The sequence below is a fragment of the Salmo salar genome, chromosome 15 (assembly GCF_965601325.2).
Source record: "Salmo salar chromosome 15, fSalSal1, whole genome shotgun sequence".
Classification (NCBI taxonomy): Eukaryota; Metazoa; Chordata; class Actinopteri; order Salmoniformes; family Salmonidae; genus Salmo; species Salmo salar.
Window position 1 is genome coordinate 108,616,376 of NC_138305.1, and position 17,299 is coordinate 108,633,674.

The 17,299-nt window shown below is 46.8% G+C and overlaps 1 protein-coding gene across 1 annotated transcript in view; it reads right to left on the minus strand.

Annotated features, from left to right (window-relative positions):
* LOC106572902 (E3 ubiquitin-protein ligase UBR4) overlaps positions 1-17,299 on the minus strand; it is a 159,279-nt gene that overhangs the window by 83,200 nt on the left and 58,780 nt on the right. The window contains 18 exon segments of the mRNA XM_082962270.1: positions 1,015-1,149; positions 1,344-1,407; positions 3,877-4,093; positions 4,813-5,029; positions 5,516-5,679; positions 6,198-6,399; positions 6,576-6,747; positions 6,942-7,099; positions 7,717-7,944; positions 8,240-8,392; positions 9,331-9,489; positions 9,675-9,857; positions 11,058-11,228; positions 11,692-11,793; positions 12,189-12,323; positions 12,803-12,950; positions 14,005-14,075; positions 16,918-17,109. Coding sequence (XP_082818396.1) covers positions 1,015-1,149; positions 1,344-1,407; positions 3,877-4,093; positions 4,813-5,029; positions 5,516-5,679; positions 6,198-6,399; positions 6,576-6,747; positions 6,942-7,099; positions 7,717-7,944; positions 8,240-8,392; positions 9,331-9,489; positions 9,675-9,857; positions 11,058-11,228; positions 11,692-11,793; positions 12,189-12,323; positions 12,803-12,950; positions 14,005-14,075; positions 16,918-17,109 — 2,871 coding nt within the window.

The window sequence follows — 17,299 nt, forward strand, 5'->3', positions numbered from 1 at the left end:
ACCTTGTGGTTGTGGTAGGCGGTACGGCTGGTGTGTATGGTTAGTTACCTTGTGGTTGTGGTAGGCGGTACGGCTGGTGTGTATGGTTAGTTACCTTGTGGTTGTGGTAGGCAGTACGGCTGGTGTGTATGGTTAGTTACCTTGTGGTTGTGGTAGGCAGTACGGCTGGTGTGTATGGTTAGTTACCTTGTGGTTGTGGTAGGCAGTACGGCTGGTGTGTATGGTTAGTTACCTTGTGGTTGTGGTAGGCAGTACGGCTGGTGTGTATGGTTAGTTACCTTGTGGTTGTGGTAGGCGGTACGGCTGGTGTGTATGGTTAGTTACCTTGTGGTTGTGGTAGGCAGTACGGCTGGTGTGTATGGTTAGTTACCTTGTGGTTGTGGTAGGCGGTACGGCTGGTGTGTATGGTTAGTTACCTTGTGGTTGTGGTAGGCAGTACGGCTGGTGTGTATGGTTAGTTACCTTGTGGTTGTGGTAGGCGGTACGGCTGGTGTGTATGGTTAGTTACCTTGTGGTTGTGGTAGGCAGTACGGCTGGTGTGTATGGTTAGTTACCTTGTGGTTGTGGTAGGCAGTACGGCTGGTGTGTATGGTTAGTTACCTTGTGGTTGTGGTAGGCGGTACGGCTGGTGTGTATGGTTAGTTACCTTGTGGTTGTGGTAGGCAGTACGGCTGGTGTGTATGGTTAGTTACCTTGTGGTTGTGGTAGGCAGTACGGCTGGTGTGTATGGTTAGTTACCTTGTGGTTGTGGTAGGCAGTACGGCTGGTGTGTATGGTTAGTTACCTTGTGGTTGTGGTAGGCGGTACGGCTGGTGTGTATGATTAGTTACCTTGTGGTTGTGGTAGGCAGTACGGCTGGTGTGTATGGTTAGTTACCTTGTGGTTGTGGTAGGCAGTACGGCTGGTGTGTATGGTTAGTTACCTTGTGGTTGTGGTAGGCGGTACGGCTGGTGTGTATGGTTAGTTACCTTGTGGTTGTGGTAGGCAGTACGGCTGGTGTGTATGGTTAGTTACCTTGTGGTTGTGGTAGGCGGTACGGCTGGTGTGCAGGCTGGCCAGAAGGCCCTTGGTCTGCTGCTGGACCCCAGAGGGCGTAGCCATGGACAGGAGCAGGGTGGCTAACTCCAGCGCCGCAGCCTTGTTCTTCTCCTGAACAGTCACATATCATAGTTTACTACACACGGTTTCTGTCTGGTAAAGCTCGATCATAAACCCACACAACATCAAGCTTCAGTCTCTGTCTAGTGTACAACATACTACTACTACATTGGTACTGAGTGGAGGATTGTGGGCCTGTCAAACGAGACCGTGTTTCTCTGTGAAGGTTGTAGTGAAGGCCTTGCCTTTTCATTGGAGGAGCCCATAGCAAAACAGCTCTCCAGAGCTTCCAGGGAGCTCACCACCAACCTGAGAGGGAGACAGAGAGTAGTCAATTCATTGATAAATTAAATCAATAAATTCATTTATCAAACAATCAAATAAAAAATTAAAAACTTCAAATCGAAGCTAGTCTATTGAATTGAAACCAATCAAAACATCCGTTCAATGTTTAAAGTGAGAACAAGCCAAGATGTAATAATGAGTTGCATCGTTGTTAAGAGCAAACATCCAAAATGTTGGTATTTTTGAAGAGTGCAATTCACATGGTATGTTCAGTCTCACAAACACAAAACACACACCACACACACCATGCTAACAAGCAGAGAAAGAGTGATTACTAACCGGTCCAAGGTTGATAAGGACTCAGTTTCACAACTTTTTTATTGATTGTATTTTTGGGAGCAAAGGAAAAGAAAAACAATGTGTGAACAGGAAGAAACCAAGTAGAAAATGAGTGAACACAGGAAGAAGCAGAACAAGCCATTATGATTGCAGCCATGCAGTGGACACACACACACATGCCAAAGACAGACAGACAGACAGACACACACACACCCTAAATGTCTGACCCTACTATACAGACTGCATGGGCTGAGGGGTCAGGAGAGAGATAACTAGATATTACAGAGAGACTGAGGGGTCAGGAGAGAGATAGCTATATATTACAGAGAGACTGAGGGGACAGGAGAGAGATAACTAGATATTACAGAGAGACTGAGGGGTCAGGAGAGAGATAGCTAGATATTACAGAGAGACTGAGGGGTCAGGAGAGAGATAACTATATATTACAGAGAGACAGCTATATATTACAGAGAGATAGCTATATATTACAGAGAGACTGAGGGGACAGGAGAGAGATAACTAGATATTACAGAGAGACTGAGGGGTCAGGAGAGAGATAGCTAGATATTACAGAGAGACTGAGGGGTCAGGAGAGAGATAACTATATATTACAGAGAGACTGAGGGGTCAGGAGAGAGATAACTAGATATTACAGAGAGACTGAGGGGTCAGGAGAGAGATAACTAGATATTACAGAGAGACTGAGGGGACAGGAGAGAGATAGCTAGATATTACAGAGAGACTGAGGGGTCAGGAGAGCGATAACTAGATATTACAGAGAGACTGAGGGGTCAGGAGAGATAGCTAGATATTACAGAGAGACTGAGGGGTCAGGAGAGAGATAACTATATATTACAGAGAGACTGAGGGGTCAGGAGAGAGATAGATAGATATTACAGAGAGATAACTATATATTACAGAGAGACTGAGGGGACAGGAGAGAGATAGCTATATATTACAGAGAGACTGAGGGGTCAGGAGAGAGATAGCTATATATTACAGAGAGACTGAGGGGTCAGGAGAGAGATAGCTATATATTACAGAGAGACTGAGGGGTCAGGAGAGAGATAGCTATATATTACAGAGAGACTGAGGGGTCAGGAGAGAGATGACTATATATTACAGAGAGATAGCTATATATTACAGAGAGATAGCTATATATTACAGAGAGACTGAGGGGTCAGGCGAGAGATAGCTATATATTACAGAGAGACTGAGGGGACAGGAGAGATAGCTATATATTACAGAGAGACTGAGGGGTCAGGAGAGAGATAGCTAGATATTACAGAGAGACTGAGGGGTCAGGAGAGAGATAGCTAGATATTACAGAGAGACTGAGGGGTCAGGAGAGAGATAGCTAGATATTACAGAGAGACTGAGGGGTCAGGAGAGAGATAGCTAGATATTACAGAGAGACTGAGGGGTCAGGAGAGAGATAGCTAGATATTACAGAGAGACTGAGGGGTCAGGAGAGAGATAGCTATATATTACAGAGAGACTGAGGGGTCAGGAGAGAGATAGCTATATATTACAGAGAGACTGAGGGGTCAGGAGAGAGATAGCTAGATATTACAGAGAGACTGAGGGGTCAGGAGAGAGATAACTAGATATTACAGAGAGACTGAGGGGTCAGGAGAGAGATAACTATATATTACAGAGAGATTAAGCTCTACAGTTAATGTCATTCTACTGGTTGTCGCCTGGGTCGTGTTCATTAGGGCACATCGTTGTAAAATGTTTTGCATGGAAAAACAAAATAAGTGTTTATTTTTGGATAAGTATGGATAGTCACTCCATTTCTGAGCTTTTTTCCCCCTCTCCCGTTACCATACATGTCTAGTGAACACGACCCATGTGCATAGTCAAAAGGAACGGTCCGATAATTTTCGCACAGCAATGACCCCCAGACGACCCCGTCTCTAGGGTCGTCACCCATCTAGCCAAGTCGTAAAATGTAATTTCAACCCCAACCCACAGTGCTAACCTAATGCCTAGCCCCTGACCTTAAATCAAGGACCAGAAACGTCATTTTTCTTTTCATACATTGAAGATTTAGACCATTTTTGACTTTGCAACTTGGCCATCTTGTGGAACCTGTCTCTAGTCTAGTGGACCTTTGGTTAACCTTTGAACCCTGCGGCGTTTAACACTAACCTCTCCAGCACGGTGCCGCCGGTGGAGGCTGGTGCGGCGATGTCCCCTTCCCCGGTGCCGTTGCCGGTGTTGAGGTTGGGAGAGCACACGCTGTTGACGGAAGCGGAGGGGAAGTCCTCGGGGGGCTCGTCGGGCCAGCCAAACTGCTCCTTGGTTTTACCATAGATCTTTATAGAGTCCAGCATGGTGACGCCCGCCGGGTCCACTGACGCACCGACTGGAGAAACGAAGAAAAAAAGGAGAGGTTAGTCAGAGACATGGTGACGCCCGCCGGGTCCAGTGGGCAAGGGAACATTTACATTTTTCCAGAGTTAAGCGTTTGCACAGCAGATAACGTTTCACGCTCATCTTTGAATTTCTAACGTTCTGCAGCAGCAGATCTCGTGCTGTTGGAAGGCTCTGCATCTGTGATAATATGCATAACGTATATTCTGTACTCGCCTTCCAAACCCTCGTTACACACCTTCCAAACCCTCGTTACACACCTTCCAAACCCTCGTTACACACCTTCCAAACCCTCGTTACAGAGTTCCAAACCCTCGTTACAGAGTTCCAAACCCTCGTTACACACCTTCCAAACCCTCGTTACACACCTTCCAAACCCTCGTTACAGAGTTCCAAACCCTCGTTACAGAGTTCCAAACCCTCGTTACAGAGTTCCAAACCCTCGTTACAGAGTTCCAAACCCTCGTTACAGAGTTCCAAACCCTCGTTACAGAGTTCCAAACCCTCGTTACAGAGTCCCAAACCCTCGTTACAGACCTTCCAAACCCTCGTTACAGAGTTCCAAACCCTCGTTACAGAGTTCCAAACCCTCGTTACAGAGTTCCAAACCCTCGTTACAGAGTCCCAAACCCTCGTTACAGACCTTCCAAACCCTCGTTACAGAGTTCCAAACCCTCGTTCCAGTATTTTGTTGTGTTCATGTGTTCTTACAGAAGATAGAGAGTTTCTTGTCTGCCTGCAGAGCCTCCTCCCTGGTGAAGGGGAAGTCGAACCAGCGCGGCCGGGTCATGTTCATCTGCATGGTTCGCCCAAAGATCTCCAGGTAAGAAGGTGCCCGCTCGATGGCCTGGGTGCCCACCTGCACCCGCATGCCCGTCATCACCATGGCGATGTTGTTGTTCACCGTCTCTACTGTGAAGCCTCCCGGCTGGGCAGAGGGGGAAGAGATAACCATATCGTTAAGGTGAGAAAGACATGTTATTCAAACTGTCATCTTAAACATGTACAAATACAGTATGTGTCAGTTTTTCTCCAAATGGTCAAACAGTCTTCCATAAATATATTTACAGTACCAGTCAAAAGTTTGGACACATACTCATTCCAGGGTTTTCTTTATTTTTTTACATTGTAGAATAATAGTGAAGACATCAAAACTATGAAATAACACATATGGAAACATGCAGTAACCACAAAAAAAAAAAAAAAAGTGTTAAATCAAAATATATTAGAGATTCTTCAAAGTAGCCACCCTTTGGCCTCGATGACAGCTTTGCAATAATCAAAACCGGTTAATGAAAGATTGGAAGTGTATTTCTAGTTATCCCAGAGCAGTTTAACCAAAGCCCAGAGCTGTAGCAAGTTGGAAGGAAGTGTGGGCATTGTAACAAAAGACAAAAGTAATCTTTCTTCATACCTTAGTGTTGGCTACATACATCCCAGTGGAGTTGAGTCTGTGTTTGATCTGCTGTCCGTTGTAAACCTGCAGGAGGTCGTTGCCTCCAAACTCCACTTCCGTCAGCTGCTGGTTGTTCTCAAAGAAGTCGACCGGGAAGGTGACCTGACTGGAGGTACGAGTGGCTGGAACAGAGCGGCAAGTGGAACAGGCCATTCATTAGATGCCAAGTGATCATTTTCAACCTTTTTTAGCATATTCAAACTAGAAAAGGAGAACATCAAATCACATTTTATTTGTCACGTGCGTCGAATACAACCTTACAGTGAAATGCTTACTTACAGGCTCTAACCAATAGTGCAAAAAAGGTATTAGGTGAACAATAGGTAAGTAAAGAAGTAAAAAGACTGAAAAATAACAGAAGAGAGGCTACATACGGCAGAGAGGCTACATACGGCAGAGAGGCTACATACGGCAGAGAGGCTACATACGGCAGAGAGGCTACATACAGTAGCCATTCTGGAGAAAATGTGTGTGATTTATTCAGTTGTCTAAAGCATTTTGAGGATAGAACATGGCGCCGGTAATCTGGAAAACTAAACTGAACGAGCGAAGTGAAACGCGAGGATTTGGAGTAGTACAACAGAGTGGCCTCCGACTGACAGATCGATGGCACGACTTGGCGGCTGTTACTTTAACTCACTGGCAGCAGTGGCCTTGCGTTTCCTGACGGGCTTCATGATGGAGATGCCTGAGCAGGGCTGCAGGGAGGGCTGGAGCCAATAGGAAGTGTTGTCTACGTTAGCCATGTAGATCCTCAGCGAACCGTCCTCACACAGCAGGATCATGGTGGTACGCTGCTGCTCGTTAGACGCTGTGTGACGGATAGCTACCATGTCCTGGATCTGACGGGAGGAGACAGGAGGATTAGTGGTGTGTGTGGCTCAGTGGGGTGTGTGTGTGTGTGTGGAAGGCAGGGTCTTGATTTCCTGGATGAGGAAGGTGTCAGGTTTCACCCTGTTGACCAGTGTGTGTGTGTGTGTGTGTGTGTGTGTGTGTGTGTTCAGCGTGTGTACTATACCTTAGCCTTAGCGGGCAGGGTCTTGATTTCCTGGATGAGGAAGGTGTCAGGTTTCACCATGATGACCAGAGGAATGCCAGTAGTCTGCTGGACGCAGCACACCAGGCCTGGGTGGTTCATCACCTCGGACCACTGGCACAGAGCGGGAGATGTCTTACTGCCACCATTAGAGCTGGAAGGAGGGAGGAGGGAAAACGTCAAGATAAAATGCGTTAAAAAATGTTTTTATTTTTCAATGTATTAATAACTCCTGACAAATGTTGTCCAATTACAACAAATGATCCAGTTGTCTCCTTAATAATACAAATAAATCCCATCTAAAAAAAAAGTTTGTCCAATACTCGATCCTGAGTTGGTCGTCCTTACCCTTTGACGTTGATGGTGAAGAGTCTCTGTACGTCGGTGGTACTGCGGCTGACGGTGGCAGCAAACGACTTGCCCTGGCTGTAGCTAAAGAACAGCATCTGGAGAACGTGGCTGTAGTACACAGATACACCGCCGCCAGCAACCTGACCGTTACTGTCCTGGAAGGACAGAGAGACCAGTCAGAACAGACTAGACCAGACAGTCAGACCAGACCAGTCAGTCAGTCCAGACCAGTCAGACAACAGAACAGCAGCATCTGGAGAACATGGCTGTAACACAGACACTCGTCTGCCACCTGGTCGTTACTGTCCTGGAAGGACAGAGAGACCAGTCAGAACAGACCAGACCAGACAGTCAGACCAGACCAGTCAGTCAGTCCAGACCAGTCAGACAACAGAACAGCAGCATCTGGACAACATGGCTGTAACACAGACACTCGTCTGCCACCTGGTCGTTACTGTCCTGGAAGGACAGAGAGACCAGTCAGAACAGACCAGACCGTCCACCCGTCCGTCCATCAGACAACAGAACAGCAGCATCTGGAGAACATGGCTGTAACAGACACTCATCTGCCACCTGGTCGTTACTGTCTTGGAATAACACAGAGCTACGATGCAGGATTTAGATATTATTGATTTTCTTTCAGAAATACTTCAGCTACGCTTGATTGAGTTGACCTGGACCATTCTGGTAATCCAGGCAAGGCTCTCTGTGTTTGAGAGTTCAGAGAAACTACTTGAACGATTTCTGCGTTTTAACCCAGGTGTGTTTATACCTTAAGGTCCTGGTGGTTGATCTCCAGTACTGAGGTAACATAGAAGGGTCCGTGTTGGGCGCTGGACGACTCGTCCATGACCTGCGTGTACATGTAGCCAGCGGAGGACATGATGACGATGATGCTCCTCCCTTCCTCGTTGAACAGGAAGGTGGCGTCACGGATCTTGGAGCTCGGCAGCAGGAAGTAGTACACGGGGCTCAGAGCGTCCACTGACAGGTCATAGATCTAACAGGAGAGAAGAAGAGTCTCACCAATCAACGCTGGGCTCTCAACGCTGTTATGCAAAAATCAACCCTTCTATTCCTTTCTTCTATTGAAAGACAAAAGGAAAAACAAAAGACAGTGGATTTTCCATTCTGCTCTGTTCTGTTCTGTTAGTTTGTGTTTTTACAGTCAGGTCCCTGTCTGAGGATTGCAGATTACACCAGCTCAAGAGCTGGTTAACAAAAGGATTAGCCCAGGAATTTATCACCTAGCCATGAACTATAAAAGCAAACTTCATAAAGAGCTGATGTGGTACCTTGACGAAGTCAGCCGTGATGATGGCCAGCTCTGTCTGGGAGCCAGGCAGCCAGATGGCCTTGATAATGAAGTTCCCAGTAGCTAGCTGAGGGTGAAGCACCAGGTGTTCTGATACTGAACCTGTACTACTGAACGTTAGCACGTGGCAGTCCTGAACGAGGGAGAGAGAGAGGGAGAGAGAGAGAGATAGCTTGGCAACATGAGGTGTGCGACTATGATTCGAAAAAGCAGCAAAAACAAGGCATTGTTTCTTACGCTGGGCATCATTCAGTGATTGACTAATATTGTGACTATTCTTGATTAAATCTTGTATTCACATATACCAAATAATATATGTGTAAAATTAGTTTTGATTTAGAATGGGCCATTATCATGCACCTGTATTGAAACGGGGGCAGCGGGGAGAAATACATGTTATCTGGGCACTTAAATAGTGAATGGAGGATGCTTTTCCCCGTGGTTTATTTTCAGGCCAGCCAGGTAGGATATACTCCTGTTGTAAATATAAGCAATGTGCTTAATATTAGGAGAGTTGAGAAATAAATATAGTAGGCCTAGCCTATAGAAAGCTGATGGGATCCTCCTCTTTTTAACAGAGGCCATCACTCTGTTTTCTCACACAATTGCATAGCCTATAGAAATGTTGCGCAACATGAGCTCCTGGGTTCTCATGAAGTGTTTTCGGTTACATTTACATCGATGTCAGAGTGATTAGAGGGACAATAGAGTGCTGCGAGTACCAGGCAGTTAGCAAGTTTGGTAGGTTACTAATGACCAGCAGCAGAGCTTGGAGTGGAATTATACTGCCTTCATGACCCGTGACCGCCAGTGTGGCGGTAATGCGGTCACTGCAACAGCCCTAGTCTGAATACTCCCCGAATGCACTGTATATACACATGTAGCTAGATCTGCCCTAAATCTAGAGACAGGGGTTCTTTCTCAATTCCTTGTATCATCTCCTCGCCTCCTTCTGAAAATGCATTTGAGAAGAAGGTCAAAGGGGACGACCTTGAACCCTCTGCCCCCATATGGTTGAGAGGGAGGCAAGAAGACATAGCTTCTGAAGACCCTGTAATGAATCTGACTAACCTTGAGTCCACAGACAGCCAGGTAGTCTTCGTTGCAGGGGTTCCCAGTGAGGCTGAGCACGGTGAAAGGGACGGGGGCCGAGGCCAGACGAGTCAGGGTTAACTTCCTCTTACTGGAATCAGCCTGCTTTAGGAGAGCCGACAGCTGCAGGACGGTGATCTGGAGACGAGGGGAGAGCAGAGGGTTAGGGAACCCTGGGTCAGCACCAGACAGAAAGGGGAACCTAGTGTTCAGGTTCTGCGAAATCAAGATTGGTTGGTATCTAAAAGCACACAAAATAACATCAAGATGGAAACCCTGCTTTCGAACTTTTTAAATACAATTTAGTGCAACAACGTGCCCACCTTGCCCTTCTCGTGGCTGACGGCGAGGTGCTGGCGACGGCCGTGGGGTGAAGACAACACACACATGGCGACGCGTCGCAGCACGTGGGCACTGATGAGCTGTCTGATGGTCTGGCCCTGGTCTCCACTGTAGTTCATACGCACGTTCTCAAAAGCTCCCTCCTGGGAACCAAGGGTAGGGACCTGGGGAGACACAGAGGAAGGGGGCATGTTAGTCATGAGGAGGAGACTGGACAAAGGAGGCTCAATGGAGCGTCAACTACGGCATGTTTCTCACACTTCGCTAGGCTCAGACGTTCTTGTCTCAAGGCTCCTCCTGGAGCCGCAGCAGTACTGCTGGTTTTTGTCCCAGCTAAGTTCTACACCTTGATCAGATGAAACCAGTGTCGCCCCCCCCCGCTGAACTGAATCCAGTGTCTCACCCCCCCGCTGAACTGAATCCAGTGTCTCCCCCCCGCTGAACTGAACCCAGTGTCTCACCCCCCGCTGAACTGAATCCAGTGTCTCACCCCCCCTGAACTGAATCCAGTGTCTCCACCCCCCGCTGAACTGAATCCAGTGTCTCCACCCCCCGCTGAACTGAATCCAGTGTCTCCCCCCCGCTGAACTGAACCCAGTGTCTCACCCCCCGCTGAACTGAATCCAGTGTCTCCACCCCCCCTGAACTGAATCCAGTGTCTCCACCCCCCCTGAACTGAATCCAGTGTCTCCACCCCCCGCCGAACTGAACCCAGTGTCTCACCCCCCGCCGAACTGAACCCAGTGTCTCACCCCCCGCCGAACTGAACCCAGTGTCTCCCCCCCGCCGAACTGAAACCAGTGTCTCCCCCCCCGCCGAACTGAACCCAGTGTCTCCCCCCCGCCGAACTGAAACCAGTGTCTCCCCCCCCGCCGAACTGAACCCAGTGTCTCCCCCCCGCCGAACTGAATCCAGTGTCTCCCCCCCGCCGAACTGAATCCAGTGTCTCCCCCCGCGGAACTGAATCCAGTGTCTCCCCCCCGCACGAACTGAATCCAGTGTCTCCCCCCCCGCCGAACTGAATCCAGTGTCTCCCCCCCCCGCCGAACTGAATCCAGTGTCTCCCCCCCCCGCTGAACTGAATCCAGTCTCTCCCCCCCGCTGAACTGAATCCAGTGTCTCCCCCCCCCCCGCTGAACTGAATCCAGTCTCTCCCCCCCGCTGAACTGAATCCAGTGTCTCCCCCCCCCCCGCTGAACTGAATCCAGTGTCTCCCCCCCCCCCGCTGAACTGAATCCAGTGTCTCTCCCCACCGCTGAACTGAATCCTCCAAATCTACGTTGGAACTTGTTTGTTTGCGTTGGAACTTGTTTGTCCCACATTCATAGTTAAGAACTAAAAAAGGTAAAGCAGTGGTACTGTACCATCAGTTGGTCAGTCATCTCAACAGTCTTGTCCTGAGTGTGGAGCTCGTTGAGAGCCTGCTGAGCTCGGCTGCTGCTGCCTACAGCGGAGGCCTGCTGGAAGTTAGTCTGGATGCCATCCATCAGAAACATCAACATCTCTAGAACCACCGCCGCCGTGGAGGAGCCAGACTGGAGGGAGGGAGAGAGGGAGGGAAGTCAACATCAACCAATGATGATGGCTCAGTTGGTAGAGCATGGTGTTTGCAACGCCAGGGTTGTGGGTTCGATTCCCTACGGGGGACCATTACAATTATTATTTTTTTTTTAAATGCATGAAATGAAATGTATGCATTCACTACTGTAAGTCGCTCTGGATAAGAGCGTCTACTAAATGACTAAATGTAAAAATGTCATAATATTGTCATACACGTCTCATAACAAATACTGATCTTAAAATGTCACTGAATGACAAGACGAGTGTAATTTAGCATGTATTGGAAACCGTTATGATACCTAGTCCTCCCACAGTGTATACCCGATACGCATTTCTTTACACAGACGTGACGTAGGTCTGTTTTGACTGAAAGCTTAGCACATAAATAACTCTGATGTCAGAGTGCAGAGACGTTCTGATCCAGTAGAAACTCCTCACCACTTGGGCCAGCAGCTCCTCCTGGCATCCCTCGATGTTCTTACAGACGCTGCTCTTCTTGGGACGGTCCTCGTCGCCAGGCTTGCCCTCACAGATGGTCACCTGTGACGTGAGCAATGTGTTTTTTTAGAATGACTTGTCCAACTCCCAGCCCTCTTGACGTTGTATATTGTATGTTTTTTTCCTTCTTCATGTCATGTATGGAGTTTTAATTTGCCTGATATCCAAAGAGCGGAAAGGTTAACACGGCCGTAATTTTTATGACAAGGCAAATTTCGGAGAAAATAGACAAACGCTATCTTATGTTAATCTGTCGTTCTGCCCCCTGAACAAGGCAGTTTAACTCACTGTTCCCCAGATGCCGAAGACGTGGATGTTGATTATGGCAGCAGCCCCCCCCCCCCCCCCCCCCTGATTCAGAGGAGTTGGGTTAAAAAGCGGAAGACACATTTCAGTTAAACAACTGACTCGGTATCCACCTTTTTCCCTTATCTTACCTTGCCCTTGTCGCTAGAGCCCAGGCTGCTCTGGTGACGGATGACACTCTCAGGCATCCTCAGTTCACTCTGGAAGGCTGACGACTCCTTCATGGTGGAGCTGATCCCACTGCTGGGGCTGCGCTTCACTAGGGCCTGAGGACGATCACAGGTTAGTTAGAGGAGACACTAGACTGTCTAAAACACACACACACACACATTCAAGACCACAGTTATGCACACGATCACACACACACACACCTATGCTAATGCGTCAGTTAAAATACAGACAGGCAAGGCATGCAGATATTACTACGATCAATATAAATCTGTCTAGATGAATTACTTGAATAGAATTCTGTTTTAAGTTGAATCATGTCAGCCAGTTAATTCTGAGATGTTTAAGTTGTACTACTTGATAAACAGACACACAACATAAAAACAGAGATCGTGGATGGATTCCCTAAGGTACTATTTGGAGGTTTATCTTTAATAGCCAGATCCCAAGCTAACTGTGGTAGTGATATGGTTATGAGGATAATTAAATGGATGGATGGATGGTATAAGTGATATAGCAAGCCAAAAGTTACCGCAGTGGTTCTCTTCCCATGGTGACCTGAGGTATTCGGTCTCACCTGACAGGTACCGTCCTCCTTGGCCCCGCAGTCACAGAAGAAAGAGCCGTATTTGGCATAGGAGATCTCATGGTCTTTGTGACAGACCTTAGCGCACACTGTACACACACCTACCCCGTCCAGCATCTTACACGTGTGACAGTGGTACCTAGAGAAAGAGGATAGAGAGATAGAGAAAGAGGATAGAGAGAAAGAGGATAGAGAGATAGAGAGAAAGAGGATAGAGAGATAGAGAGAAAGAGGATAGAGAGAAAGAGGATAGAGAGATAGAGAGAAAGAGGATAGAGACAGAGAGAAAGAGGATAGAGAAAGAGGAGAGAGAAAGAGAAAGAGGAGAGAGAGAGAAAGAGGAGAGAGAGAGAAAGAGGAGAGAGAGAGAAAGAGGAGAGAGAGAGAAAGAGGAGAAAGAGAAAAAGAGAAGAGGAGGAGAGAGAAAGAGGAGAGAGAAAGAGAGAGGAGAGAGAAAGAGAAAGAGGAGAGAGAGACAGAGAGAAAGAGGAGAGAGAGGAGAGAGAAAGAAAGAGGAGAGAGAAAGAGAAGAGAAAGAGGAGAGAAAGAGGAGAGAGAAAGAGAAAGAGGAGAGAGAAAGAGAAAGAGGAGAGAGAGAGAGAAGAGGAGAGAGAGAGAAAGAGGAGAGAGAGAGAAAGAGGAGAGAGAGAGAAAGAGGAGAGAGAGAGAAAGAGGAGAGAGAGAGAAAGAGGAGAGAGAGAAAGAGGAGAAAGAGAAAAGAGAGAGGAGAGAGGAGAAGAGGAGAGAGAAAGAGAAAGAGGAGAGGAGGAGAGAGAGAGAAGAGGAGAGAGAAAGAGAAAGAGAAGGAGAAAGAGAAGGAGAGAGAGGAAAGAAAGATGAAAGAAAGAGAGAGAGGAAAGAAAGAAAGATGAAAGAAAGAGAGAGAGAGAGGAGGTTATAATAGGTGTACTAGAGACATCTCAATAACCCTGTCCTTTGTCCTTTCTCCTGAAGTGTACATTCATATTGAACACCACCTCCTAGAAATGAAAAAAAAAGCATTGGAATAGGTTGGTGGGGGGGGGGGGGGGGTTTGAGTATGTTTGCAATCCCACCAGATTTCTTACACGAGGCATTACCTGCACACTTTGGCAGAAAGTACAGGTTATTGGAACACAGTCTACATGGAAGTGGAATAGTGTGAAGGAATGGTATTGATCACATAAAAAGGGGGAGGAGGTGGCTTCTTTTACCAATGCTGGTTCATGAACTCCTTCTGGGTGATGGTGAAGGTACACAGCTTATTGCACTGGGAGTCTTCATCCTACGACACAGAGAGAAATTAGTTTGGTTTTCCCCCATTATTAACAGATATGGTATTCCCTCTCCATTACACTCAGTTTCACCCTACTGAACACAACTATCTGCTCCCCCCCCCCCCCCCATGAATCTCTTCCTCGCACCCTCCTCCTCCTCCTCTTCCTCAAAACGCATAGGAGAAGAAAGTCCGAGGAGAAGAACCTTCTCCTATAACACGGCTGAGGAAGAGGCAAGAAGATCGGCTGGGAAGAATCACAGAAAGACACGTGGAGGTAGAGCCACGGTGTGGGAAATAATTTCTGAAATCCCAGTGTCTCTAATAGTGAGACAGCTGACGTGAAGATCAAGTGGTTCCTTAGAGTCCTCAAGCCTTCTCTTTATCAAGTTCAACACTATATAAAGTACCTATCTATTCCACACTATATAAAGTACCCATCTCTATATATATTTCTATCTATTCCACACTATATAAAGTACCCATCTCTATATATTTCTATCTATTCCACACTATATAAAGTACCTATCTCTATATATTTCTATCTATTCCACACTATATAAAGTACCTATCTCTATATACACTGCTCAAAAAAATAAAGGGAACACTTAAACAACACATCCTAGATCTGAATGAAAGAAATAATCTTATTAAATACTTTTTTCTTTACATAGTTGAATGGGCTTACAACAAAATCACAAAAATAAATCAATGGAAATCCTATTTATCAACCCATGGAGGTCTGGATTTGGAGTCACACTCAAAATTAAAGTGGAAAACCACACTACAGGCTGATCCAACTTTGATGTAATGTCCTTAAAACAAGTCAAAATGAGGCTCAGTAGTGTGTGTGGCCTCCACGTGCCTGTATGACCTCCCTACAACGCCTGGGCATGCTCCTGATGAGGTGGCGGATGGTCTCCTGAGGGATCTCCTCCCAGACCTGGACTAAAGCATCCGCCAACTCCTGGACAGTCTGTGGTGCAACGTGACGTTGGAGGATGGAGCGAGGCATGATGTCCCAGATGTGCTCAATTGGATTCAGGTCTGGGGAACGGGCGGGCCAGTCCATAGCATCAATGCCTTCCTCTTGCAGGAACTGCTGACACACTCCAGCCACATGAGGTCTAGCATTGTCTTGCATTAGGAGGAACCCAGGGCTAACCGCACCAGCATATGGTCTCACAAGGGGTCTGAGGATCTCATCTCGGTACCTAATGGCAGTCAGGCTACCTCTGGCGAGCACATGGAGGGCTGTGCGGCCCCCCAAAGAAATGCCACCCCACACCATGACTGACCCACCGCCAAACCTGTCATGCTGGAGGATGTTGCAGGCAGCAGAACGTTCTCCACGGTGTCTCCAGACTCTGTCACGTCTGTCACGTGCTCAGTGTGAACCTGCTTTGATCTGTGAAGGGCACAGGGCGCCAGTGGCGAATTTGCCAATCTTGGTGTTCTCTGGCAAATGCCAAACGTCCTGCACGGTGTTGGGCTGTAAGCACAACCCCCACCTGTGGACATCGGGCCCTCATACCACCCTCATGGAGTCTGTTTCTGACCGTTTGAGCAGACATGCACATTTGTGGCCTGCTGGAGGTCATTTTGCAGGGCTTTGGCAGTGCTCCTCCTGCTCCTCCTTGCACAAAGGCGGAGGTAGCGGTTCTGCTGCTGGGTTGTTGCCCTCCTACGGCCTCCTCCACATCTCCTGATGTACTGGCCTGTCTCCTGGTAGCGCCTCCATGCTCTGGACACTACGCTGACAGACACAGCAAACCTTCTTGCCACAGCTCGCATTGATGTGCCATCCTGGATGAGCTGCACTACCTGAGACACTTGTGTGGGTTGTAGACTCCGTCTCATGCTACCACTAGAGTGAAAGCACTGCCAGCATTCAAAAGTGACCAAAACATCAGCCAGGAAGCATAGGAACTGAGAAGTGGTCTGTGGTCCCCACCTGCAGAACCACTCCTTTATTGGGGGTGTCTTGCTTATTGCATATAATTTCCACCTGTTGTCTATTCCATTTGCACAACAGCATGTGACATTTATTGTCAATCAGTGTTGCTTCCTAAGTGGACAGTTTGATTTCACAGAAGTGTGATTGACTTGGAGTTACATTGTGTTGTTTAAGTGTTCCCTTTATTTTTTTGAGCAGTATATTTCTATCTATTCCACACTATATAAAGTACCTATCTATCTCTATATATTTCTATCTATTCCCCACTATATAAAGTACCCATCTCTCTCTATATATTTCTATCTATTCCCCACTATATAAAGTACCCATCTCTATATATTTCTATCTATTCCCCACTATATAAAGTACCCATCTCTAAATATATTTCTATCTATTCCCCACTATATAAAGTACCCATCTCTATATATTTCTATCTATTCCCCACTATATAAAGTACCCATCTCTATATATATTTCTATCTATTCCCCACTATATAAAGTACCCATCTCTATATATTTCTATCTATTCCCCACTATATAAAGTACCCATCTCTATATATATTTCTATCTATTCCCCACTATATAAAGTACCCATCTCTATATATTTCTATCTATTCCCCACTATATAAAGTACCCATCTCTATATATTTCTATCTATTCCCCACTATATAAAGTACCCATCTCTATATATTTCTATCTATTCCCCACTATATAAAGTACCCATCTCTATATATTTCTATCTATTCCCCACTATATAAAGTACCCATCTCTATATATTTCTATCTATTCCCCACTATATAAAGTACCCATCTCTATATATATATATTTCTATCTATTCCACACTATATAAATGTCTATACATTTCTATCTAAAGATGATAGAGGGAGGTCCGTACAGAGTCCTCAGCCTGTGAGTCATCGTCCTCCACAGCCAACTCGTCCACCCAGTCTGAGTCCACCTCGACAGCCTTCTCCTCTCCATCAACCAGCAGCACGGAGGAGCCCTGGCCACTGCTCTGTCTCAGGGCGTTCATCACATCAGCCAGGTAGGAGATGATATGGCAGGAGCACTCTAGTATGCTGGCATGCTGAGGGGAACACAGAGTGAGAGAGAGAGGTGACAGGGCAGTTCAGAATATAACACTTTTTTTTTTCTTGATTGAATGACATTTTTTACATTTTAGTCATTTAGCAGACACTCTTATCCAGAGCGACTTACAGTAGTGAATGCATACATTTCATATACACACACACACAATTTTTTTTGTACTGGCCCCC